Genomic DNA, 25,615 nt, shown 5'->3' on the forward strand with positions numbered 1-25,615 from the left:
CAAGTTGGCCGACTCTGCGCCTGTGCGCATGCTCGAGGCTGGGAGCGGGGGGGGGGGGGGGGGGGGGGGCGGCCCCAGCAGCCCGGTGGGCGTGGTCTCCGGGCCGGAAAGATGGCGTCGCCCATGCTGGTGCTTGTGGTCCCGCGGTGGCCGGCGGCCCGGGGGCTGCTCAGGAACGGTTGGGAGCTGCTACTGCGGACGCTTCAGCAGAGCCGGCCAGGCCTCCCCGGGCCTCCGTGGGGTACGTAAGGGAGGCCGCGGAGGGGGAGGAATGGGAGGAGGGGGCCCCGGGCAGCCTGGCGGACGCGGCGTATAACCGCGGGAGGGGACGTCCCCAGGCCGGACTCCCCACCTGAGACTACAAGCAGCTGGTTTGGCCACCCCCCGCCCCCAACCCTAAAAACAGAAAAAGCCCTCTGCGTGGCCCAGTGCACGCACAGAGCGTAGCTGAAGCAGGGCGCCTGGGTGGCTGGGTCCGGCCAGCGTCTGCCTCGGGCTCAGGTCGTGGGGTCGCGCCCCCGGGGTCGTGGGGTCGTGCGGTCGGGCCCCGCCGCGGGCTCGCTCTCGCTCTCGCTCCCGCTCCCTCCATCTCACCATCTCCCCATCTCAGGCAAATAAAGTCCTGCATTAAAAAACAGAGAGAGAATGTAACCCAAGCCTATCAGTTCAGAGTATAGGGTCGCCGCGCACTCTCTGATTTTTTTAAAAAATATTTTTATTTAAGTTTTTTTTTTAAAGATTTTATTTATTTATTCAAGAGAGACACAGACACAGGCAGAGGGAGAAGCAGGCTCCATGCAGGGAGCCCGACGTGGGACTTGATCCTGCGACCTCGGGGGTCGACCTGGGCTGAAGGTGGCACTAAACCGCTGGCCCACCCGGGCTGCCCCCATTCTACCCTTCTTTTCTTTTCTTTTCTTTTCTTTTCTTTTCTTTTCTTTTTTTTCTTTTCTTTTCTTTTCTTTTCTTTTCTTTCTTTCTTTTCTTCTTTTCTTTTCTTTTTTCTTTTCTTTCCCTTCCCTTCCCTTCCTTCCCTTCCCTTCCTTCCCTTCCTTCCCTTCCCTTCCCTCCCTCCCCTTCCCTCCCTCCCCTTCCTTTCCTCCCCTTCTTTTCTTTCTTTCTTTTCTTTCTTTTCTTTTTTTTTAAATTTATTTATTCATGAGAGAGAGAGAGAGAGGCAGAGACACAGGCAGAGGGAGAAGCAGGCTCCATGCAGGAAGCCCGACGTGGGACTCGATCAGGTACCCCAGGATCACACCGTGGGCGGAAGGCAGGCGCCAAACCACTGAGCCACCCACCCAGAGATCCCCTTTACCCTTATTTCCAAGGTATCCTGAACATAACACCGAGGGAGTGTGAATGGAGAGCCCATGATATGCCAAAGTGCTTCCTGGGAAATCTCCACACCATCCTGTTAGGAAGCACCACTTTTGGGCCGAAGGAGGAGGCTCATGAAGGTCCCCAAGGTCACACAGGCCAGCGGATGGGGCCCGTGCTGTTAACCACTTAGCTAGGCTTAGCAGTTATTTTTAACAGGTGAATTGGAAAGGAATACCGGTTGCTAACTGGTAGCTTTGTGGATCTTTAAGAGTTCCTAAAGGATTCCAGGTCTGAGGAAGAACAAGGAAAGGATAAAAGGTCTTTGATTTTATAGACAATTTAGAAAAAAAACTGAAACTGATAACTCATATAAGTAAATATTATGCAGAGTGGTGAGCCAGTCCCTTTCTTCAGGGAACTGACAGTAATAGAATAATAATATTCTATTATTCTAAATGGAACATTATTCTTAATAGAATTATTATTCTTAATAGAATAATATTCTATTCTTCTTCATAAGAAGAGCTAAGTGACTTAAAGGGCCTACCCACTGTATGACAAAGGAACCAGCTCAGTTGGAATATAATAAAAAGGGGCCAGGAGGCGGTTGTCTGAGGCCAGGGTGGAAATACATTTTGGAAATCGCAAGCTTAGATTTCCTTGTAAGGTAAATAGGAACTGCCTACCGAGTAGAATGTGGACAGTTTGAGTGGTTTATTCATGTTTACTACTAAACCCCTGGGGTCTGTATTTCAGAAGGTAAGAAACTTGGTAAAATTTCAGAGATTCATTTCAGCCAGTGCCCCTAAGAAAAAAGTCGATTCGCGTTGTTTAATATTGCTTTCTGTATGAGTTTTAGTGTATGTTAGTAGCTAAGGCTTCTGTCAAATGTCTGTTGAGTATAATGTTATGAATTTTACATATGTCTGTTGCTGTATCACTGTTGATTGTTAAGGAGAATGATAGATGTAGAGTCATTTAGAAACTAGAAATCCATCCGATATTTCCATGTTATGTTTTTGTAGGACCCGCATTAGCAGTCCAAGGTCCGGCTGTATTTACAGAACCGGCACATGACACCAGTGGAAGTAAGGAGATTTCCAGCCTTTTGGATAGTATCTTCTGGATGGCAGCTCCAAAGAACAGGCGCAGCATTGAAGTTAACCGCTGTAGGAGAAGAAACCCACAGAAGCTTATTAAAGTTAAGGTAATACATTGATTTTTGTGGGTGTGCTTTCTCTCTTATCCATCGCTGCATCTCTTTGTACTTACGTAGCCTATGAGTAAATCATTCTTAGAACTTCTGTGTGTACTTTCCTCTGGCCTAAATAAGAGCATTTTCATTGTCTATGTTTATATGCCTGCTGTCCTATAGCCTAAATATTAGGACCACAGTCAAGGAGAGAGTTTGGAGTCTGGACAGAGGATTAGGTTGTGAATAAACCCATGTGACGTGTGTTATGAGCTGGTGTTTTGGAGTCATATATGGGTAAACATCTTAATAATGGCAGAGCCTAAAATTGTTATTTTTTTTTTAAGATTTTTATTTATTTATTCATGAGAGACACAGAGAGAGAGAGGCAGAGACAGGTAGAGGGAGAAGCAGGCTCCATGCAAGGAGCCTGATGCAAGACTTGATCCCGGGACTTCAGGATCACGCTCTGAGCTGCCCTGAGCTGAAGGCAGACGCCCAACCACTTAGCCACCCAGGCATCCTTAGAGCCTAAAATTAAAGTCAGAACAGCGGTAGGTATTATGGATCTCAAGTTTTACTAACTGTTACATATTTATTATGTTCTTCACTGTGACAAAATACTGTGAAAGAAAATCCTTAGGTAGGTAATAAAAATAGCTAACATCATTTAAGTGCTTGTGACGTATCTAAGCGCTTTATACCTCACCAGATCCTCAAAACAGCCTTCCAAAGTACATATAGCTCTGCTGATTTTTAGGATGAAGAAACTATGGCAAAAAGAATTTGGCTGTAGTCACAAACAACTAAGTGGCAGAGCCAGGATGTGAAGCTAGGCAGTCTGATTCTTGAACTTAACATTTTTCTCTTAGAACTTTCTGGTGTGTTCCTGTCCTCAGACAATTCCAGATCTCCACACCCATTCTCCCTCTCTCCCTGCCCCATGGATATACTCTTCAGTGATCTAATAAACAGAAATTATAGTGTTTATTACCTTTCATTTGTTAACTTATGGCTTTCACAGCCATGATTTGAGTTACTTTTTGCCCCATGACACTCCGCAGCAGCAGCACAGTGTAGATGAAGCTCAAGAACAGAGAACTGACTTCATAAACTTCCAGCATTTCAGTATTAAACCTCACCCTTAGAACTTAAGCCAAAAAGTACTACTGAGTCACATTTGGAACTCGACTTAAAGCCTGGAACTGAAAAGTTTGTCATTAAAATAATATATGCAATTTGGTTGAGAGAATTTATGATTTTAGGAATGAGAGCTTATACCAATCTGTTTCATGATTCCCCTCACTGCATTTATTCTGAGGGAAAAGAACGGTACCCTGTGGATTCATTTTCTTCACTGAATTGTTTCTGGCCACACATAGTATATTAATGCTAGTGCTTTAATGAGGAGGAGAGCACTAACTGTGGGTATGGCTCCCATACTTCCAATTAGACCTGGGGTCGAAATTGGGGAGGCATGTCATTTGTGAGATTTTTTTTTCCTCCTTTCAGAAAATGAAATTCTTTTTTGTCATTGCCTCACAAAGGTTTGTATGTTAATCTTAAGAAGTGTTTGGACTTTCTTTGATGTTCCTATTTACAATTTTTTCTTTTCTACTTTAAATCTACTTTTAGAACATACTGAAAAGATTTCTTTAAAGGTTGCAACTGTCCTATTAAAGTTGGGTAGATGTGTGTAAAAACTCATTCTCAAATTGTAGCATATTTAAGGGATTTTTACATTAAGGAGTAATCGGTATTCATTCATAAAAAGAAAAAAGACACCATGTAACAACTATTAATACATATATTATACTACACCATAGGCTTCATACAGGAATTTAAGTTACAGTGATGAATTAGGGGCAGCCAACTGTAATGTTTGTCACCTTGTTTTCCCCAGGGGTAGATTGAAGGAAAAAGGGAGTTCCCTTTCCCTGGTCTCTTACTAATTTGCTAACTATATAGATTGCCCCATTGTGTTGAAGGACTCCCTATTAGATGTTTAGTATTTGAAGGTGGGGAAATAGAGTATCATTTTACATAATATGATTGCTGTATTTAAGTAAAAATGTACCAAGTTCATAGTTGGTAGAGCTGAGTTCTATCCCACTTTTTCTATTAATTCAAACTTGTTTGTCCTCAGTTCCCTTATTAAAATGACATTGAGGGGCACCTGGGTGGTTCAGTTGGTTGGGTGTGCAACTCTTGATCTCATCTCAGGTCTTGATCTCAGCACCATGAGTTGAAACCCCATGTTGGGCTCTGTGCTGGGCCTGGAACCTGCTTAAAAATAAAGTAAGGTTGAACTAGATGGCATATGACCTTATGCAACATGAGCAGCCCAAGAAAGTTCAAGTGTAAGCATGATTCCTGTGCATGGTCACATGTGCATTATTTTGCTTGTTAAAATATGTTTTCGTTGTTTTTTGTTTTTTTAAAGAACAATATTGACGTTTGTCCTGAATGTGGTCACCTGAAACTGAAACATGTCCTTTGCGGCTTTTGCTATGAGAAGGTGTGCAAGGAGACTGCAGAAATCAGAAGACAGATAGGGAAACAAGAAGGGGGCCCTTTCAAGGCTCCTCCCGTGGAGACTGTGGTGCTGTACACAGGAGAGGCACCGTCTATACAAGATCAGGGTAAGAGAATCATTGAACGAGACAGGAAGCGACCATCCTGGTTCACCCAGAATTAAGACCAAAGAGGTTTGAAGAGGATAACTTCATATAAAACATTTGTCCTGAAAGGGAGGAAAGATTTTTATTCTCTTGTTGGTTTTGTGCTTGTTTTTAAATCATCAATCTAGTTTAAAACATCTCTCGAAGCAGTTAGTTTTGTTTGGGTAATTTGAAGAATAAACCAGGAGTAAACTCTGAAAATAATGGTTTATACAGAGACACAACAGAGTAATATGTTTCTGTTATACTGAATATAAAATTTCCAGTACAGAAAATAAATGATTTAAAATTCATAATAAGAATTACGTGTTTTGGTTCTGATTTTGTCTGCCAGTGATTTTTCTTACACAAAAATACACAGATACTTTCATTTAAGTAACACTTAGAAGTAGGTTATTATTTGAATTATAGTTTTTTCTTTTTTTTTTTTTTAAGATGGTGGTTGTGGCAGTAAGAGGACGGTTGTGTTGTGTTCTGTTCAGTTTTGTTTTAGCAAGTTAAAATTGCCTTTGGTAGAATTCGCTTTATATGGGCTGTATTACTGTTAATTTACTTAGAAATAGCTCTTCACATTTTACACTAAATCAAAATGACATTCAGAATTCATTAGATGGCTCATGGGATTTGTATTTTATAGTTTGGGAAGAGGTTTTTAAAAGGAAATGTGAGTAAATTCACTAGTATACAGAACATGTATTACGAATGTTGTGTGTTTCATTTTTCTTCTAGTTTATCCTTTTAGTTTGTTTTTTATTTTATTATTTTTATAATTTACTATAAAGCGATGCCCTTTTTAACTTAACGTAATTCATTTAAAATTTCCCTCTCTCTACCCCATTCTTGTATTTATCCGGAAGCGGAAGTTTGCTATTTTATGTTTCCTGCCTCATTGGGGGTGGGGAGGGAGGTGAGAGAAGTTATTAAAGCACACTGAGAGGCGCCACTGGGTGGCGCAGTCAATTAAGCATCAGACTCTTGGTTTTGACTCCGGTCATGATCTCAGGGTTCTGAGATGAGCCCTGCTCTGTGCTCAGTGGGGCATCCTTAAGAGCCCCTCCTGCCCCTTTCCCCATTTGTGCGCATGCTGGCTCTCTTGAATCTTTAAAACACACACACACACACACACACACACACACACACTGAGTTTTGTAAGTAAGGGACTTACAGTTAAATGGAAAATCAGTAGGTAAAATAATATAAAGCCTAAAGATATATTTAAATAAAACACATGCCACATTAGCCTGAATAGTTACTGGAAATAGGCAATGAATTCAATTAAATTTTCTTTTCCTTGAAAGAACCTTCATGGATAAATCTTCATAAGGTTAGACACATCTTCCAGAAATATACAACTATCTTGCTACTAGAAACTGAGGGCTATTTCTCCCATGGGACTTCATAATGACGATTCCATGGTGGAGTAATCCATGTTAGTATTCCTAGAAGTAAAATGAATCCATTTCATGAGGTACAGTATAGACCAATACTGTGTTGAAGTACAATTTAGTAAAAGCAAATCCTTAAAACTTCCAAAGTATTGGAATCCCACTAAATAGCTCTTCCAAAGTTTGGCTCTATGTAAGCATCAAATTGGGATCCTAGAGGGACTGGTTATCCGGTATTCATACTAAGGCAATCCTCCACAGATAATTATTTCTTAAACTCTGACAAGCTTTAGCAGTACAGTGTGTCAAACGTAAATATACTTCAGGTTGAATCCGTGATTCATGAAAGCTGAGGCCAGCTCAGTACACCCCTGAATCTTCCAGGCCTACTCCGCATCTCAGCTGACTGGTTAGCAGATCGTTGCACAGGGCGCCCCTTGCTAACACATTGTCCTTTGAGTTAGCGGCCTGTTCTACATGCAGGTAGACCTAGTGAGCATATGTGGATATGCTTTTGTTTGGACAGATAAACGTTCTATGAAGTACATCCCCAAATTAGCAAAATGAGATGTCTAGTTTCTCCTAGGAAACCATGTCCTAAAAGGGAGTGTTTGTCATTTTGTTGAAGACGTTGTCCCCTTAAAAGTTCTCTTTGAAATACATTTTATTATTTCATACTACCAGGTTTTACTATCAGGAAAGAAAGCATGATGAATTTGAATTAAATCATGTATACTGATTTGTTAATTTTTCTGAACATTGGAAATTATCCTCCTCCCTGTCTGCCCCTTGCCCTCAAGATGTGGAGACATTTTACCAGGCACTTTGGAGAACAAGTCTCCACAGCATTCAAGTCATGTTATGGTTGGGAGATGCTGGCGAGGAGCTGCATGTCCCCTCCGAGCGTAATGGTACTCCCCTCCATCTTCCTGGCTCCTCTTTACCCAGGTCCTAGCAGATTACCAGTTTCTAAAACTCTGGTGTCTGACTTCATACCATCTCCTTGCCAGTGTCCTCATTTGAACCCCATCATCTCTCTCCTGAGCTGTTGTTACCGTATACTTTCTAATTATTAGTTTCCACTTCTCTCCTATTTCTAATTTTCTTTAATACCTTTTAAATTGCAAAAGTGTTGTCATTATAGTTAATGAAGCAATGCAAAGTACATAAGAAAAGTTACACATCCTTTCTCTGCCACTACACCTGACACCACACTACCTGATATATATGCTTCTATACGTCACACTGCCACAAGGTACTTTGAAGCACACTTGTGGTTGTACCACTCCCCTGGTCTGAACCAGGCTCCTCATTAAACCCTCACATGCCTTCACAGTCTGCCCAAGCCTCATGTCTGCCCCCTTCCTCAGTGCAGTGTGCACCCCGTCCCTCGAATGTTGGAATCAACCCTCCAGAGCTGTCTGTTGACCACCACCTCAGCAGACTTCACCCCTCTCTCGCTGCCTCCACTTGGCTTCACTGTCTTCCACCTCAGGGTCCTTTGAACTCCCTTACTGTTCCTCCCCCTCTCCCTAGCCTTCGGAATGCCCAAGGCTCCATCCTTGATCTCATCCAGTCTTATGCCCTAAGTAACACTCTCTGCTGACACCTTCCAATGTCATGTTTCTGGCATGGGCCTCTCCCCTGCACTGCAGGCTCATGTTCCACTGCCCACATGGCATCTCCAGTCCAATGTCTAGCAGATATCTTAAACTCCATATCTCCACTCAGAATCCCTTCTCTCCCAGGCCTACTTCTCCTGCTCCCTAGACCCTTCCATCCCAGCTGATGGCAACTCCGTTCTAGTTGTTCAGTTCCAAAACCTACCCCAGTCGTCCTTAACTTCGCTGTCTCTTTGTCTCTTCCTCTCTCACATTCAATCTGAGCAAGTCCACAAATCCCACTGGTTCTGTATTTAAGAATGTACTTAAAATCTGACCACTTACCACTATTTGCACTGCTGCCACCCCAATCAGAGCCACCATTATCTTGTCTAGAATATCAAGGTCTCCCACTAACTGGTGTCCTCACTGCCACCTTGGTCTCCTATAGTCTGTCCCCAACACACAGCAGCCAGAATCCTTTCAAAACAGGGCAAGTCATGACTCCTGTCTCTTCAAATTCCTTTGCTCAGAACCTTAAACATTCAGATATGTGAGGACATTTACATTATGTAATATATTTTTGTGGGTAAACTGAGTTTTGATAAACAGGTATACTATGGATGACTCCCCATTTAAAGAAATTGTGATAAGTTTTTTTTAATGTTTCATTATTTATTCATGAGAGATACAGAGAGGCAGAGACACAGGCAGAGGGAGAAGCAAGCTCCATGCAGGGAGCCCGATGTGGGACTCAATCCCAGGACCCCGGGATCACGCCCTGAGCCAAAGGAAGACGCTTAACCAGTGAGCCATCCAGGCGTCCCACGTGATAAATCTTTTTAAAAATAGGAATCACTTTTTCATAATTCGTGAGATATGACTTATAAATTCAAGATTTCTTTTATGAAGTACAAGAACAGGGGACTTTCAGACATCCCTGGCGTAGGGATCACTTTACTCCTTTTACAGAACTCTTCCAGCCCCTATGCTGCCATATGCAGTTATGTTTCAGGGACAGGATTAGTCTCTCAGAATTTCTAAATCTGTGCTCAGGAACTCTACTATCGATGATGAGTGTTTCTTTCCCTGGCACACACACAAAAATAGATGCCCTGCCTTTACTGCAGCTTGCAAGGAGCAGTGTCATCCTGTGGCCTATATCGCATGAACCATTTCAGCTTGTGCCTCTAATGGAGTGAAGTCTCTTCCAGATGCAGCCTTCACTCGTCTCTACAGCAGAGGGCAACAAAGAGCCTGTTCTGGTGCCAGGGGCTATTTTTACTATATTGGAAATGCTTCCTGCAGTAGCCATGCCCTGGGGTCACCCTGCTCCTCTCCTGTCCCCTTGACCTCCTGTGCCTTCCCCTTCTCCATGTTTGTGAGTGTTAGGGATGCCGTTTGGAGCCAGGACAGGAGGAAAGCAAGGAGGCCAATATGATCTCGTCTCCTGGACCCGGTTACTGAAGCTGAGGACCAGCTTGAGGGTTTCAGCCTGGAAACCAAACCTACAACTTACCAGGCATCCCAAGCCGCCTCACTAGGGGGCAGCAGGTGAACTGCATTGCGTCCTCTCCAGAGAACTACTAGCCCATCAGGTCCTGCATTGCAGGAGACATTTCATCCTGCATTGCAGGAGACATTTCTACCAAAGCCACATATTTAAAGCCATGGAAATGAATAAGATTATCTCTTGAGCACGTACTCAAGAGAGATGAGAGAACCTTAAGCTAAGGAGGAAATCAGGAGATTGTCCAGCCACAATAGACTCTAAGAGAGGAGAGCATGTCAAGAAGAGTTGTCCCTTCTGTCAAATGCAGCAACCGGGATGAGGCTAGAAGAGGCCCCAGGATCATGACAAATCTTACTTGTGACCTGACAAAACCCATAGCATTTGAGGATTGATGGCAGGAGCCAGATTGAAGTGGATTGAAGCATGGGTGCACTGAGGAGGGAAACTGTTCCTGGATAGTTCTTTCCGAAAGCTTTCCTCTGCAAGGCAGCAGAGAGATGAAGTCAAAGCTAGAGGAGGAGAGGGCACAAAGGGGCCAGTGTATGCACACACGCAAACCTAGAGCTCAAACGTGTGCTTATGCTCATGGGAATCACCCAGTAAAAGAAGAGACTGCTGACAAAATGAAGAACAGACAGAGGTCTACTTCTGTATTCGAGAGTTTGCACAAGATAAAAACCCTGAAACTTAATGAATTTGGCATAGTCTTTCCACACAGCACACGGTATTTTTCTGTACTTACTCCAATCTTATTTCCTAGTCTTAATGAAGGTTCTTTGGTTTTCCTCACCTAGTCCAGCACGTTCATTGGAAGGGCCACCCCAATGGCCTTGACTCAAACTGTTGGCAGTGGAGAAGAGATTGTGTTCCAACAGTTAGCCAGAGTGCCTCCACCTCCCTCAGACACGGATTGTTCACTGAAGTGGGACCAGAGCTGGAAGAAATCTGAGAAGACCGATTCATTTTCATACTTTTCTGGAATATGCCTAGAAGCCTAGGTCTCTGAATCCTCACCACAGCTCGATCTGTACTTTTGCTTTTCCTGCCACTAGATTTAGGTAAAGCAAATAATTCCATTCAGTCCAGTATATTGATGATTTAATGGCTGGTGTTATAAGTCAGGTATCATTTGGGAGGCTTAATGGTTGTTTTTGCTGATACTATTTTCCAGAACATGAAGGCCAGGGACATCTAATTGTACACTTTGAGTTAGCATAGGACGTGATATGGCTTATAAAGATGAGCAATAGGAAAGGCACAAATTCTCAAAGCTTTTAAAAAATTTAATTTCCAGTTAACTTCTTCATCCAAAAAAATATTAGTCTTTATATTAAGCTCAAAATCATTTTTCTTCAATATGAGTGATGTTTATTGAACCTGTCAGACATTTTGCATTTGTTATAAATACCCTTAAAAATAACACTGTAGAGCAGATACTACTGATTACAGCTGAGTACGTACAATGGGTGAGCACAGTGCTGAGTGTTTCTTATAGATTACTAATTAAGTTTTTAAAGCATATATTGTTGTAAAAATTTAATGTTTTTTCTGTGATACTTCCTTTATCTTTTGGCCTTTATCTGATTCAGGAAGCCAGAACATTTTATTTACTTTCTCAAGGAAGGAAAAGCAGAGAGAGAGAGAGAGAGAGAGAGAGAAAGAGAGAGAAAAGACTTCAAAATCTTGGCCTTTCAGGGAGAAAGCAAAGAATAAATCAGGGAAAATGACTGGGGAAGGCACATATTTACTTAATAGGTTGGTTGCCCTCTCCAGGGACCAGATGAAAAAGCCCTGGGCCAGAGAGGAGGAGGACAAGTGTCTGAGAAAGTTTTCTCTGCCCTGCCCATCCCACTCAGTCCCCAAACTCCACCCCTGGAAGGAGTACTGGAGTCTGTTTTTTGGATATATAGCCTCAAGGAGGCAGAATACTTCAGGAAAGAAGTGACTGTGGTGTTTTTAGACAGGCAGGGCCTTTTGCAGTATTTGGAGAGGTGAAGAACCACAGAATGTCCTGACAGGGTCTTGCAGACAGGAACCAAGGATGACTCTCCAGGTTGCATGTATGTACGTGATGGGACAGAGTGGGATCTGGTAACCTTGAATTGGTGGTTGTGTCTGTCACCCAGTAGAATGGGGCCTCACAATAGAAATTAAGCACACAAGCAAAGCCTTGCCATTGTCAGACCAGTCAAGAGACTAAGGTTTGAGATTCAACCGATTCTAAATCCTAAATCCTAGGGGCTTTATCATTAAAGCCTTGGAATTTATGGATCTCGAACATGTCACAAACCTGCCCACGGCCCGGAGCTTCTGGAGGGAAGCTGGTATCTCAAGCCAGCCTGGGCTCTCCCATGTGTCTCATTGCCTCCTTAGTGTTGGCACGTGCTAATCTTAAAGCTGTACTTTTTAATTCTATAGAACAAATGTTGGCTGGTCTCCCAGATGACATATGGATATTTATAGTAGAATAGGTTGTTAGAGCTTGAAAGAAAATGATTTAATATAGTAGCTTCATTTTGGAGCTCAGGATATTTAATCCTAGACTTAACCAATATCACAAAGTTAGTGAATGTTGGAGGTGGGTCTAGGACTATCTACTAAGACCACAATACCAGCATACTTGACTTCTTAAAATGTTAATTCTTTAACAATAAAAATACAAAGATGCATTGAAAATTGAGATAATCACCCATTCTCATTGTAACTTCTGGAAGTAACAATAACTTTTCTCAGCGTTAGTACCAATTTATACAAAAAGTAGTAAGTATATTAGACCTTGTGAATGTCTCCTAATAGTAGGATTACCATGTCATTTTGTCATCTAAACCAAGTTGCTTTTGAAAGTGAAATGGAGGGATATATAAATCATTATACTACGAGAAAAGGGACTGTCGTGGACAGTCCCATACACAGGGACTATCCTGGACCAACCCTACTTATTCTGCTACCTTCCAAATACCCATTGCACCCAGACCCTGTGATGGAGCAGCCATTCAGTTCACATCCTTGCCAGGGCTGGGCTCTGATTACCTTAAGAGCTTAAAGATTACCTCCTCATTCTTAAAGGTGCAATTGGTTCAGGAATGCCTGTCAGATCATGGCAATCTTCTGGTACAGAGATTCTGCATGTCACCGTCTGAGGAGTGAGGATAGGTTCCCAGAAGACTTCTGGAAACAAGTGCTGGCTCTTTGGGATACCTTGCAAGGGAGATCTCCTTCCTCTCCTACATTGTTTGGGGATGTGAGACCTAGAATGCTACAGCTCGTGCTTTCCTCTGTCACTCCATGTCACCATGTCTTTGTCTGTCACCCCTCGCCCTATGCCCATCTGTTTCTCAAATTCTGTGTCTATCTCTTTAATTATATATCTATCAAAAAAATGTTCATAGTTTTCTTAATGTCTAAGAAATAATTATAAACTAGTAGTCTTGTATTCAATTCATAGTGACTGTCTAAAGATTACCACTAAAACAGACAAAACTACAAAAATAAATTTGGGTTTTGAATAAAAACTAATTGAAGAATTCAATTTGCTTGATAAAATATAGATCTTAACATTTTTACTGGAGAAAGGTGGACTTGGGAAAAAGAATGACAAAACAAAACAACACACACATGGGGGTAGAAGCTATAATGTGTAAAATTTGATAGAAGCAAATAAAGCCTAATGAATCAAATATTTTTTTCTAAAATATTCATGGAAAATAGTTCACCTCTGTGAAAATTATTTTAGTAACTTAAAATAAACATTTGAATAACTGGAAATGGTTTGAGTATGGTTGGTAGCTGTTATCCAATATGGTAGGAATGAGCCACATGTGTCTATTTAAACATAAATAAATAATGACTAAAAATAAAATTGAGTTAACAGTTCACTTTCTCAGTTGCCATAGCCACTTTCCAAGTCCTCAGTAGCTGCGTGTGGCTAGAGGCTGCCATATTAAGTAGTACAGACGTAGAGTACTTCCATTATCTAGAAAGTTCTATTGGACAGCACTGCTTGATAGAATTTGTCAAGGAATTAAGTGGTCTTAATGGAGTTTACTCTGAACACTACCGAGTATCTTCAAAATGTTCTTAGTGTCAAAATATTGGGGTCAAAACATCTTGTACCCATTTCTCCATTTTATATATAAGACTGATAATTAGTTAAATGAATGGTTAACTCACAATTTCCCAGGCTTATATGCAAAGCCATCTCATTGTTAACATCACCAATCAATCCTGAGTATATTTTATAGATGTGTTTCTGTTTTATTATGTATTCTCTAAAAGAAGCAATTTCTGTACTTATTCATAAATTTTACCATCTTTTGTCCAATTTTTTTAGGTTCTAATATTTTTTTATAAATTTATTTTTTATTGGTGTTCAATTTGCCAACATATAGAATAACACCCAGTGCTCATCCCATCAAGTGCCCCCGTCAGTGCCCGTCACCCAGTCACCCCCACCCCCTTCCACCACCCCTCATTCATTTCCCAGAGTTAGGAGTCTCTCATGTTCTGTCTCCCTCCCTGATATTTCCCACTCATTTTTTTCTCCTTTCCCCTTTATTCCCTTTCACTATTTTTTATATTCCCCAAATGAATGAGACCATATAATGTTTGTCCTTCTCCGATTGACTTATTTCACTCAGCATAATACCCACCAGTTCCATCCACGTCGAAGCAAATGGTGGGTATTTGTCGTTTCTAATGGCTGAGGAATATCCCACTGTATACATAGACCACATCTTCTTTATCCATTCACCTTTCAATGGACACTGAGGCTCCTTCCACAGTTTGGCTAATGTGGACGTTGCTGCTATAAACATCAGGGTAGAGGTGTCCCGGTGTTTCATTGCATCTGTATCTTTGGGGTAAATCCCCAGCAGTGCAATTGCTGGGTCGTAGGGCAGATCTATTTTTAACTCTTTGAGGAACCTCCACACAGTTTTCCAGAGTTATTTGCCCAATTTATTAATCAAAGTTTTGCCTTCATTATTTTGTAAATACCTGTCCATAGTAAAATGAGTCAAAAAAGCAAAGTAAAATAAGTCAAATCTAAATATGTTTTTAATCTCTTGTCACAGACTAGAAGTAATGTGTACTTTCTGTGACAATTCAGCTTCAGAAATTTTCTCCTTGTATTTTTAATATTTAAAAATGTCTTGTGATGATACACAATTTTTCACCTGAATGTTCAGGAGACTACTATTTTTATTTTTAAAAAGTTTTTCAAGCATAAATAAAAATTAAAAAGGAATATAACAACTTCTCCATATGCCAATAAGTATCAAGATTTTTTGATACTTCATTTTTCCTTTTTTTGAATTAACTTTTTTCTTAAAGTATTTCAAGAAAATCCCGGACATTTTTTCATTTTATCCTTACAAATAGGGATATTTTTATTGATTACAGTGTTATCACACTTAACAAAACAAACTCATTTCTTGTTATCCTCAAATACCCAATCCAAATGAAAATTTATTCACTTAAAACTATTGTTTTAGAGGTATCTGGGTGGCTCAGTCGGTTAAGCATCCAACTCTTAATTTCAGCTCTGGTCTTGATCTCAGGATCGTGAGATCCTGATCCATGCTGGGCATGGAGCCTAGTTAAATAGAATAAATTGGGCAGCCTGGGTGGCTCAGTGGTTTAGCGCCGCCTTCAGCCCAGGGTGTGATCCTGAAGGCCCTAGGATCGAGTCCCACATCAGGCTCCCTGTGTGGAGCCTGCTTCTCCCTCTGCCTGTGTCTCTGCCTCTCTCTCTCTGTCTCAAATAAATAAATAAATAAATAAATAAATAAATAAATAAATAGAATAAACAATTAAAAATATATCATTTTATAGGTGGGTTGTTTGAGTTAGGAAGCAAATAAACACACATACTACATTTAATCATTAGGTCTCTTACATATTGCTAATCTGGTGTGGTTCCCACCCCCCTCTTAGTCATGCCTTCTTTCTGTGGAATGCTTCACATTTTGAATTTTTATGTTTACTTCCTTGTCTTATTTAGCTTGTTGGACTGTCCCCCTCTGTGTAAACAGGAAGTTGGCCTTAATGCTTGATTGGATGCAGATTCAATGGTATTTGGCACAATTAATACATAGGTAGTTCTGTGTCCTTGACATATTACATCAGAAGGCACATAATGTGTGTTTGACCCACTCTCAGTGATGTGAAGTCTGACCAGTGGGTGCAGGTGGCAACAGTCTGATTCTTCTACTATCAAATTCCCCTCAATGCAACTTTTCTTTTTTATTTTATTTTATTTTTTTTTAAATTTATTTATGATAGTCACAGAGAGAGAGAGAGAGGCGCAGAGACACAGAGGGAGAAGCAGGCTCCATGCACTGGGAGCCCGACGTGGGATTCGATCCCGGGTCTCCAGAATCGCGCCCTGGGCCAAAGGCAGGCACTAAACCACTGCGCCACCCAGGGATCCCTCAATGCAACTTTTCATCTAAAGGTTTTATCTAGCCCCTCTCTTCCTTGGCGCCACCTGCGGATGTGGCAGCCACCGATTGCTGGGCTGCCCTCAGACCTCTGGTGAAGCCCAAGATCATTAAAAAGAGGACCAAGAAGTTCATCTGGCACCAGCTGGACCGATATGTCAAAATTAAGTGCAACTGGTGGAAACCCAGAGGCATTGATGGGGTACACAGAAGATTCAAGGGCCAGATCTTGATGCCCATCATTGGTTACAGGAGCAACAAGAAAACAAAGCACATGCTGCCCAGTGGCTTCTGGAAGTTCCTAGTCCACAAGGTCAAGGAGCTTGAAGTGCTGCTGATGTGCAACAAATCTTATTGTGCAGAGATTGCTCACAATGTATCCTCCAAGAACCACAAAGCAGTTGTGGAAAGAGCAGCTCAGCTGGCCATCAGAGTCACCAGTCCCAATGCCAGGCTGTGTAGTGAAGAAAATGAATAGACAGCTTATGTGCATGTCATATTTGTGTTAATAAAACCATAAAACTACAAAAAAATAAATTTAAAAAAAGAAAGTTTTCATCTATTGGTGGAGCTTTGCCTGAATCAATTATTCCATTAATACTTGCAAAATGATGGGTTTCTAACTAACGTACTCATTTTTAGTAGTTGGAATTATCCTGTAAAAGCCAAACAAACTTTCCCTTATTGATGGGATAAATATTTGTCTTACAGGAAAAGCAGGATAGATATGGAATTTCTTCTCTTTGTTGGCCAATTTTTAGAACAGGGAGTTGGTACCCTAGTTATCAAAAATGGTGACTGGTCTTAAATCATTTCTTGAATATCATTGTAACTACACAAGGTTTTACATGTTCAATATGTGCTTCATTTAATATTTGGCTCTTGCATCCTTTCTCGTTCAAGAATTTTTAAACATAAGGACAATTTGGAAGAATTGTACAGTGAATATCTATATATCCATCTACTAGATTCAACCATTAATATTTCAGTATACTTGTTTTTTTTTTACATGTATGCATCTATCCATGCTGTATTGATCTATTAATCCTTGCTATTTGGTGAACCTCAAAGTAAGTTATAGACATCAGTACACTTTCCCTTAAATACTTCATTGTGGATATTATTAACTAGATTTCAATATTTATTTATAGTTTTTTTCTGATGCTCTTTAGACACTACTTCATAATATTTTAGAACTAGTGCTTAGGTCAGGTAGCCTCTGCTGCAACTGTCCCAAAACCTCATGGTGGAAACTAACCAATTTTTTAGCTCATGATTCTGTGGCTTGTCTGGGACCATTCATCTTGTCTTTGCTGAGCACTCTCATACATCTATTATAAACAATGCAGGTAACTAGACCTAAGATAGCCTTATTCACATGCAGGGCCAGGTTTGTGACCTGTTCAGGTGCACAGAGTCCCGTGCTCTGAAGAGCCTCATACTTGTCCCCAGGGCTCTACTATTGCTGTTATTTTTTTTTTTTAACTTAAATTTTAGGTAGTTAGCATACAGTGCAATATTGGTTTCTGGAGTAGGATCTGGTGATTCATCACTTACAACACCAAGTGCTCATCATAACAAGTGCTTTCCTTAAAATGTACCAGTTTTAAACAAAGGGTCCTGCATTTTCACTTTGTACTAATGCTGAAATTTATGTAGCTGTGTCTTGCTCACATTGCAAGCCTTTGGTGGGCAGTAGGCCAGGACACCAGGGGCAAATAGACTATAATTATTTCATCCAGTCAGTTTGCAGGGGCTTTTTCATATGTTGGTGGTCACAGAGTTGCCAAGAACAACATTAGAGTAAGTCTCAAGGAGAGCATACTTTCAAGTCTTTGCTTGCTTATATTTACTAATGTCCTATTGGCCAAAGCAAGTCATATGGCCAAGTCTAGACCAAGAGGGAAATCCTCCTCCTCAAGCATATGAATACCGGGGGAATGGTTGTGACCATTATATTTAGAAGGTTCTGATCTCTTTGCTTGGGAGTGCTGATTACTCCTAGGTTGTCACAGCCTTCAGGATTTTTAAATGGAAAAAAACTAAGAAATGCATTGTTTTTAAAAGGAAAAAATAATGATGACTACTGTATTTTCATTTTAAATGTTATTTTCATTTTAAATGCAGTGTTACAGCACTTTTATTTCTTTGATTTTACACTTTGCAGCTTTGTTGCAGAATGCTGAGAATCTTAGCTCCTAACAGTATTAACATAAGTATTTATTCGCTTTAATTTACAATTTAGAAAAACGTATTCCATAGCCACAACACTGGTACTAAGAACAGTAAGGTTACTGAATAAAGTTGGAGATTTCTTCATAGCTAGAGTATCTGTCTGGCTCAATCAGTAAAGCATGTGACTCTTGATCTCAGAGTTGTAAGTTCCAGCCCCATGTAGGGTGACATTACATAAAAACAAAATCTTTAAAAAAAGGATTTCTTCATAGCTTATTTGCCTTTATAATATATTTCACTAACGATGTGCAATCAAAATATTTGCTCTAAAGTTATTTGAAATTATTTTGCTCTTCATATGATTATGTCCCTGATTTGAAATACAATTGAATCATTTGATATAATTTGCTTCCATGTTTAGGGAATGCTTTTTATTCTTTCTGATTTATTTTGATATTTAATGAAATATTCATAATTTTTTTCATGCAGTAGTAAGAAAGAGTACTGAGAGATCACATGCATATATTTCCCTAGTTTCCCCCAACAGTAACATTTGTAAAACTATAGTATAATATCACTCAGAATATCAGCATTGTTCAAATCCACTGATCTTGTTCAGCTTTTGTGTGTGTGTAGCTCTAAATAATTTTGTGACTGTCAAGATACTAAACAGTTCCATCACCACAAGAACCCCTGTTTTGATTCACTTCCATGATTCAAAAGTGAGAACTCTATGTTAAGGTCTAGTCAAAGGCTTCTGGCTTCTCTCTTCTTTTCCATTATCAGTAATTTTTTTAAAATACATTTTTTGTGGTACTCTTCCATTGCTTCTTTCTGAAAATATCAGCAAATATACATATCAATTCATATTCTTCCCCCCTTCCTTCATATAAGGATACATAAGAAAAAGAGTTTTCTTACCACTCATCTTTTCTGCTTAATTGCTATTTACCAGGGTAGGCTGGAGTCTATCTGTGTGTGATTTGCATACAACACCGAGACCTCAGTGGTTTGAAATCTAAATCCACTCCTCATCTCAGAATCTCAGGTGTCTGAGGCTCTGCTGCTATCATTGTGTTCCCTCTTGCCCAGCTCTACCTGGTGGGTTGCAGAGGGAAGGGAATGTGGCAAAGCCTGCTCTGGTTTTCAAGGGACTCACCACACTTCACTCATGTTTCATTGGGTGTAGAAAATGTGCCCATAGCTATTTTCAGAGAAGTGCAACTTTATTATATGCTTGAGAAGAAAAAAAGTCAACACACCTGTGAACAGCCATAATAACCATCAGAGCCCACTTTTCTTGGCAGTAAATATTTGGTTCAAATTCTTTCCTGCATACAAATACACTTGTCTAACCTGAAGATGGTAACCTATTCCTGCCATTAACTCCAGGCTCTTTGGGTGATTGGTAGTCGCCCCTACACTGAGGGTCAGGGGTGTGTCTCTACTGGATCCAGATGTGGCTTTTCTTATTTTGTTTTTTTTTTTTTAATTTTTATTTATTTATGATAGACACACAGAGAGAGAGACAGAGGCAGAGACACAGGAGGAGGGAGAAGCAGGCTCCATGCACCGGGAGCCTGACGTGAGATTCGATCCCGGGTCTCCAGGATCGCGCCCTGGGCCAAAGGCAGGCACCAAACCGCTGCGCCACCCAGGAATCCCTCTTATTTTGTTTATATTTTATTTTATTTGAAATTTTGTTGCTGAGGTATAACAGAATATTTCTAGCACCCTGTTCCAGCACAAAGGTTTCTTTGTGCCCTTTTCCCAACACAGATATAGCTACTATTCTGATTTTTATCAATATATGTTCTTGAATTTCATATAGATAGAATCATACAGTATATAATCTTTTACCTATGGCTCCTTTCACTCAACATCACATCTGTGAGATGTTGTTATGTAGTAAGTGTTCATTCCTGTATATTGTTGAATACTATTCTATTGTAAAAATGCTATAATTTATTTATTCATTCTACTATTGATGGACATTTTGACTGTTTATTATTTTGGGTTATAATGGATAAAGATGCTGCACCCTTCTTTGGGTGGTTATATGCCCTCTTGGGTTTTTTATCTAGAAGTGAAATTGCTGGGTTATGGGATAGAAATATGTTTTACTTTTAATAATTCATATCATATTTTTTCTTTTTTTTCTTTTTTTTATTGGAGTTCAATTTGCCAACATATAGAATAACACCCAGGGCTCATCCTGTCAAGTGCCCCCCTCAGTGAATTCATATCATATTTATATTTACCTATTAAATAGTTCTCTAAAATGATTGTATCTGTTCACATTTGATATGCTTCCTGGATCCAGAGACTTAACAAGCCAAAAAGACAAGTTATCTGACCATTTATCCACCACAAACACTTATACAATGGGGTAAGATTGTCATGATGGACATTCCTATTTGGAAAGTGTACCAATGGCGGGGGGCATAGCAATCTTGGTAGCAACTGTGAAATCCCACCGGGCAGCAGTCATGACCCTCTACCTAGGGGCTGATGCTTGAGGACTGCTCTGCTTTCTGCAGAGGCTCCCAGGCCATTGTTTTATGACTCTTGGGCTTTAACCTCAGGAAGGTCCTTCTCTATCCATCATCTTCTTTGATCAAATGTGACCTTCTGTTTTACCACTGCATAGCATGGATCACTATCCTTTCAGCTTCCACTAAGTTTCCAAATCCTCTACTGCTGAGCCTTAGACGATACCCCAACCCACTATTGTTTTTAGCCACAGCACCCTACCTCCTGTTACAAGTTCACATGTCTGCTAAGATACTGTGTTAAGCTACAGCGACAACTAACACAAAAGCTCAGTGGCTTATGCAGCAAAGGTCTGTGTCTCAATCATGTTACATGCCCCGTGTCATATAGGGTTCAGCTAGGAGCCTTACTTTGTGTCACTATCATCCTGACTTTGGGACCCAAGCTAAAGGAGCAACTACCATCTGGAACACTGTGTGGGTTCAGCAGAAGGAAAAGAAAAAAAAGTCCAGTCACACACTGCCTCACAACAACTCCGCACAGAGGTGAGGCACAGTGCTTCTATTCACACTGAACTGGCAAAAGCAAAATCCAAGTGGGCATGGAAGTGCATTCCTGTCACCACCTGGAGGGAGAGAATACCTAAATGACTACTACAGCCATGTGTCCTGGAAGTATTTCCACAGCAGGAGAGAGAGATCATCCTTATACCATTAAAGCCCTGCAAGGCACACAGTTCTGCACTGTGTGGATGTGCCACAGTTCATCCAACAAATGTCACAGTGGTAGACGTTGGGTGTTTATATTGCTGTCATGATGAACAACCTTGTGTACAGATCATTTACATTTGAAATTTTGCTAGTGTATCTATTTTTTTAACTTTCCTGTGTCACAATGTTTTGTTTTCCTTTGAACTAGCATTTTTAGTCTAATCTGATATTTTTGCATTTTGATATTGTTGATTACTGACTTGCACTTATAGTCAAATTAGTAAATTTTCTATGCTTCTGATGCCTAGTAAAGTGTATTAAAACATTGTTCCCTCCCTTTTATTCTTTGCCTTATAGTTTGTTTTCTGATAATGGGCTATGTTTTCATTATTTTCTCTTTTGAAGTAACAGATATTAGAAATCACGCTTTAAACCATTAGTTTAATACCATTTGCTCTTAAGAGTACCAAGTAAATAATAAACTATATCAGGATAATAAAATAAATTTTGCTTATTCTTTAAATATAAAGATACCTTTAATTCTATATTTTATTTCTAACTTACAGGTCTAGGTTATTATTGTAATGTCCCCTTCTTTATATCAATGCCCCATCCCCCCAATTTTTTTGCCTTTGCATTCAATTTGTTAACCACACCTACAATGGTCATTTTTACTTAAAAGTAAAACGCTCCCAGTAGGCTATAACATCTTCCTTCCTGATTTTTTTGGTTTAAAGTGATCACTGCAGTGTATTTTACAGGACTGTTGGTTTTCTTTTGTTTTATTTCTTCAAGAAGGGGTCAGGCACGTTATACTAAGCTTCAGTCATATCACTTTTTCTCCTATGACCTCCTAAAGTCTTCTGGTCTCTATGTTCTTTCCCCTTCTAGGTCCATATCCTCTAGCACTGTTTCCTTTTAACCTTCATCCTTTCCCCTCCTTTGGGCAGTCTCTTCTATGTCCAGGACTCTAGCTATTTCCTACCTCTGACAAGGACTCCAATACCTCTATCTCTAACCAGAGGCACCCTCCCAAAAACTACATGTGTATTTTCCAAGACCTTCCAGATGCCCTTCCCAGGATAGTTGAGGATAATACAAATGTAAAATTCCACTCTTCTCTAAATCTGCTCTTGGTCTTGTTTTACTATCATTTTGGTCACCACTATTCTTTAGGTCTCTCAAGATAAAATCCCTGAAAAATCCTTTAAAATCCTTCGGATCTTTCATTATATCTGTTCTACTTCTAAATCCCATCAATTCACTCCTTGGTGTCTCTCAAACCCACTGGCTCCTTTCTGTGCCCCCAGTTGACACCCTATTGGATCCCTCTTTACCTTCCCTTGGACCCAGCAATAATCTGCTTGGTTTCCCTTCCTCCAACACTTTTTCTCTGATCTAATTTTTAATATCTAGAGCTCCAACTAAGACATTCATGGGTAAAAACTTTCCAGTCTGACATTCAAGAGTTCCACATTCTAGTGCCCACCTGCATTTGAAATATATATTTTAAAAGCCACCTTGACCAGGAAGCCTTTCTTGACACCATTCCTCAGCAGATGTGTTTCCTACACACAAACTACTCTCTCATTTTTAATGTATTTTATTTTATTTTAGAATAGTTTTTGATTTCCAGGAAAATTGCAAAATTAGTGGAGAGTTCCCAAATGCCCTCATGCAGTTTCCTCTATTACTAGCAATTTACATTAGTGTAATGCATTGGTCACAATCAATAAACCAATATTGATATTAAGTATAAAGTCTGTACTTTACTCAGATTTCCTTACTTTTTTGCCTGATGTTCTTTTCTGTTCCAGGATCCTAGTTAGGAAACCACATTACATTTAGTCATCATGTTTCCCTAGATTCTGTGATGGTTAATTTAATAGTCAAACATTATTCTGGGTGTTTTTGTTTGGATGGTTTTATTTTTTCCTTTTCTGCTTGTTTTTGGTGCTGAAACCCCAGAGAAAACCAACTGGGTGTTTCTGTAAGGGTGTTTTTAGAGGAGAATAACATTTAAGTCAGTAGACTGAGTAAAGCAAATTGCCCTTACAATGTGGTGGGTCTCAGTCAATCAGTTGAAGGCTTTGCTATACCAAAAAGGTGACCCTCCCCCAAGTAACACAGAATTTCTTCTGTCTGATGACATTTGAGTTGGAACATCAGTTCTTCCTGGTTCTATAGCAGCCTGCCATGCCAGCCTTGAACTGGGACATATATTGGCTCTGCAGATCTTGGACTTGCCAGCCTTCATAATCACAAGAACCAATTCTTTATAATTAATTCATATATATTTATATATGTGTGTGTGTACATATATATACACACACACGTATATATACACACGTACACATATGTGTGTAGGCTTAGTTTCTTCAGACTAAATCTATAGACTATAATAAAATACCTCAGAGTGGACTGGGTGTCTTCTAAACAACAGAAATTTATTTTTTACAGTTCTGGATGCTGGGAAGTCTGAGATCAAGACATCAGCATGGTCATGTGATCATGTTCTGGCGAGGGTCTTTCCGGGTCACAGCCAGGTACTTTGCTGTGTGCTTACATGGTGGAGGGAGCAAGAGATCTTTGCAGAGTCTTTTTTTTTAAGAACACTAATCTCATTCATGCAGCCTCAATCCTTATGACCTAAGCACCTCCCAAAGATAATACCATCCCAAAAATAATACCATCATCTTTGGGGGTTAGGATTTCAACATGAGAATTTGGGGAGGATACAAAAATTTATTTATTTATTAAATATTTTATTTTACTTTATTTTAGAGAGAGAGAGAGAGAGAGTATGAGCAGAGGGGAGGGGTAGAGGGAGAAGCAGACTCCCTGCTGAGCAGGGAGCCCGACATAGGACTCAATCTCAGGACCCTGACTGAGATTATGACCTAAGCTGAACGCAGACACTTAATTGAGTGAGCCACTCAGGCACCCCAGATACAAATATTTAGTCCATAGTGTCTTGGTTCAGTTTTTGTGGAGAATTCTGGCTAATACAGACTCCTCTTGACTGTGATAGTTCCTAAGATTTTCCTTCTTTCTGATGACATTGGAGTAGAATGCCCCTCCAAACTGGCTTTGTCTACTGTTTTCCTCATGGTTGGACTGGGATTACGGGTCTTTTGAGGAAGACTGCTGAGATCAAGTGCCTTTATCACATAAACGGTACATGTTTTTATCACAATAGTGTTACCCTCGATCACCTACCTTGCTGAAATAACTTTTGCCAAGTTCCTCCACTGTCATGCTACATTCTCCCCTCTTTCCATACTCTGCTATTTGGTAGCAATTCCTAAGCACACCCACACTCAAGTGGTGGCGATTACATACTGTCTCCTTGAGGGGAAGTACCTACGTGAGCTATTTGGAATTCTTCTGTATATGAGATTTGTCTCTTCTTCCCATTATTTACTTATTCAAGCATTTATTTGGGTCAGTATGGACTCATGTATATTGATTTTATACTTTGGGTTACAATTCAGTACTGTATTATTTATTTGTTTGCTCAAATTTTTCCAGTGTTGGCCATTGGGAACTTCTTCAGGTTGGCTTCTTATTCTGTTATTTTTGAAAAGTGCCATGTTGCATTTTATCTTATCTATATACCAGACCAAGCCTCATTATTAATTATTCACTGTATTCATCTTTTCTTTCTGCAGACCTAATGACCAAGGCATGTATGTATGTATTCATTCACTCATTTATTCATTCATACAACTATCTCCCACCATGTGTTGCATTCTGTTAGTAGGGACTCTACAGTGATGAGCCCTAGTCTCACAGAGCTTACTGTCTCATGAAGAATAAACACACAGAGAGAAAAACAGATTATTATAAATTGTAGGGTTGCCTAGGTGGCTCAGTCAGTTAAATGGCCAACTGTTGATTTCAATTGAAGTCATGATTACAGGGTTGTGAGATCAAACCCCATGTCAGGCTCCACACTCAGTGCAGAGTCTGCTTGAGATTCTCTCCTCCCACAGTCCCTCCCCTGCTTGTGTCCTCTATCTCTCTAAAATAAATAAATAAATCTTTTAAAAAGGAAAGAAAATTTAATTAGTGCTGTGTAAGGAAACCAACAGGGTATGATGAG

The 25,615-nt window shown here is 40.2% G+C and overlaps 1 protein-coding gene and 1 pseudogene across 1 annotated transcript; both read left to right on the forward strand.

Moving 5' to 3' along the window:
- The first annotated feature begins 75 nt into the window (after window positions 1-75).
- Window positions 76-5,495, forward strand: MRPL32 (mitochondrial ribosomal protein L32). Its single transcript, XM_077864124.1, has 3 exons — window positions 76-241; window positions 2,346-2,527; window positions 4,956-5,495. The coding sequence occupies exons 1-3, from the start codon at window positions 112-114 to the stop codon at window positions 5,208-5,210; spliced, it is 567 nt and encodes a 188-aa protein (XP_077720250.1). The 5' UTR covers window positions 76-111; the 3' UTR covers window positions 5,211-5,495.
- Window positions 5,496-11,971: 6,476 nt separating this feature from the next.
- Window positions 11,972-17,045, forward strand: LOC144292078 (large ribosomal subunit protein eL32 pseudogene; annotated as a pseudogene).
- The last annotated feature ends 8,570 nt before the right edge of the window (window positions 17,046-25,615 follow it).

This window comes from Canis aureus, chromosome 21, assembly GCF_053574225.1.
Source record: "Canis aureus isolate CA01 chromosome 21, VMU_Caureus_v.1.0, whole genome shotgun sequence".
Classification (NCBI taxonomy): Eukaryota; Metazoa; Chordata; class Mammalia; order Carnivora; family Canidae; genus Canis; species Canis aureus.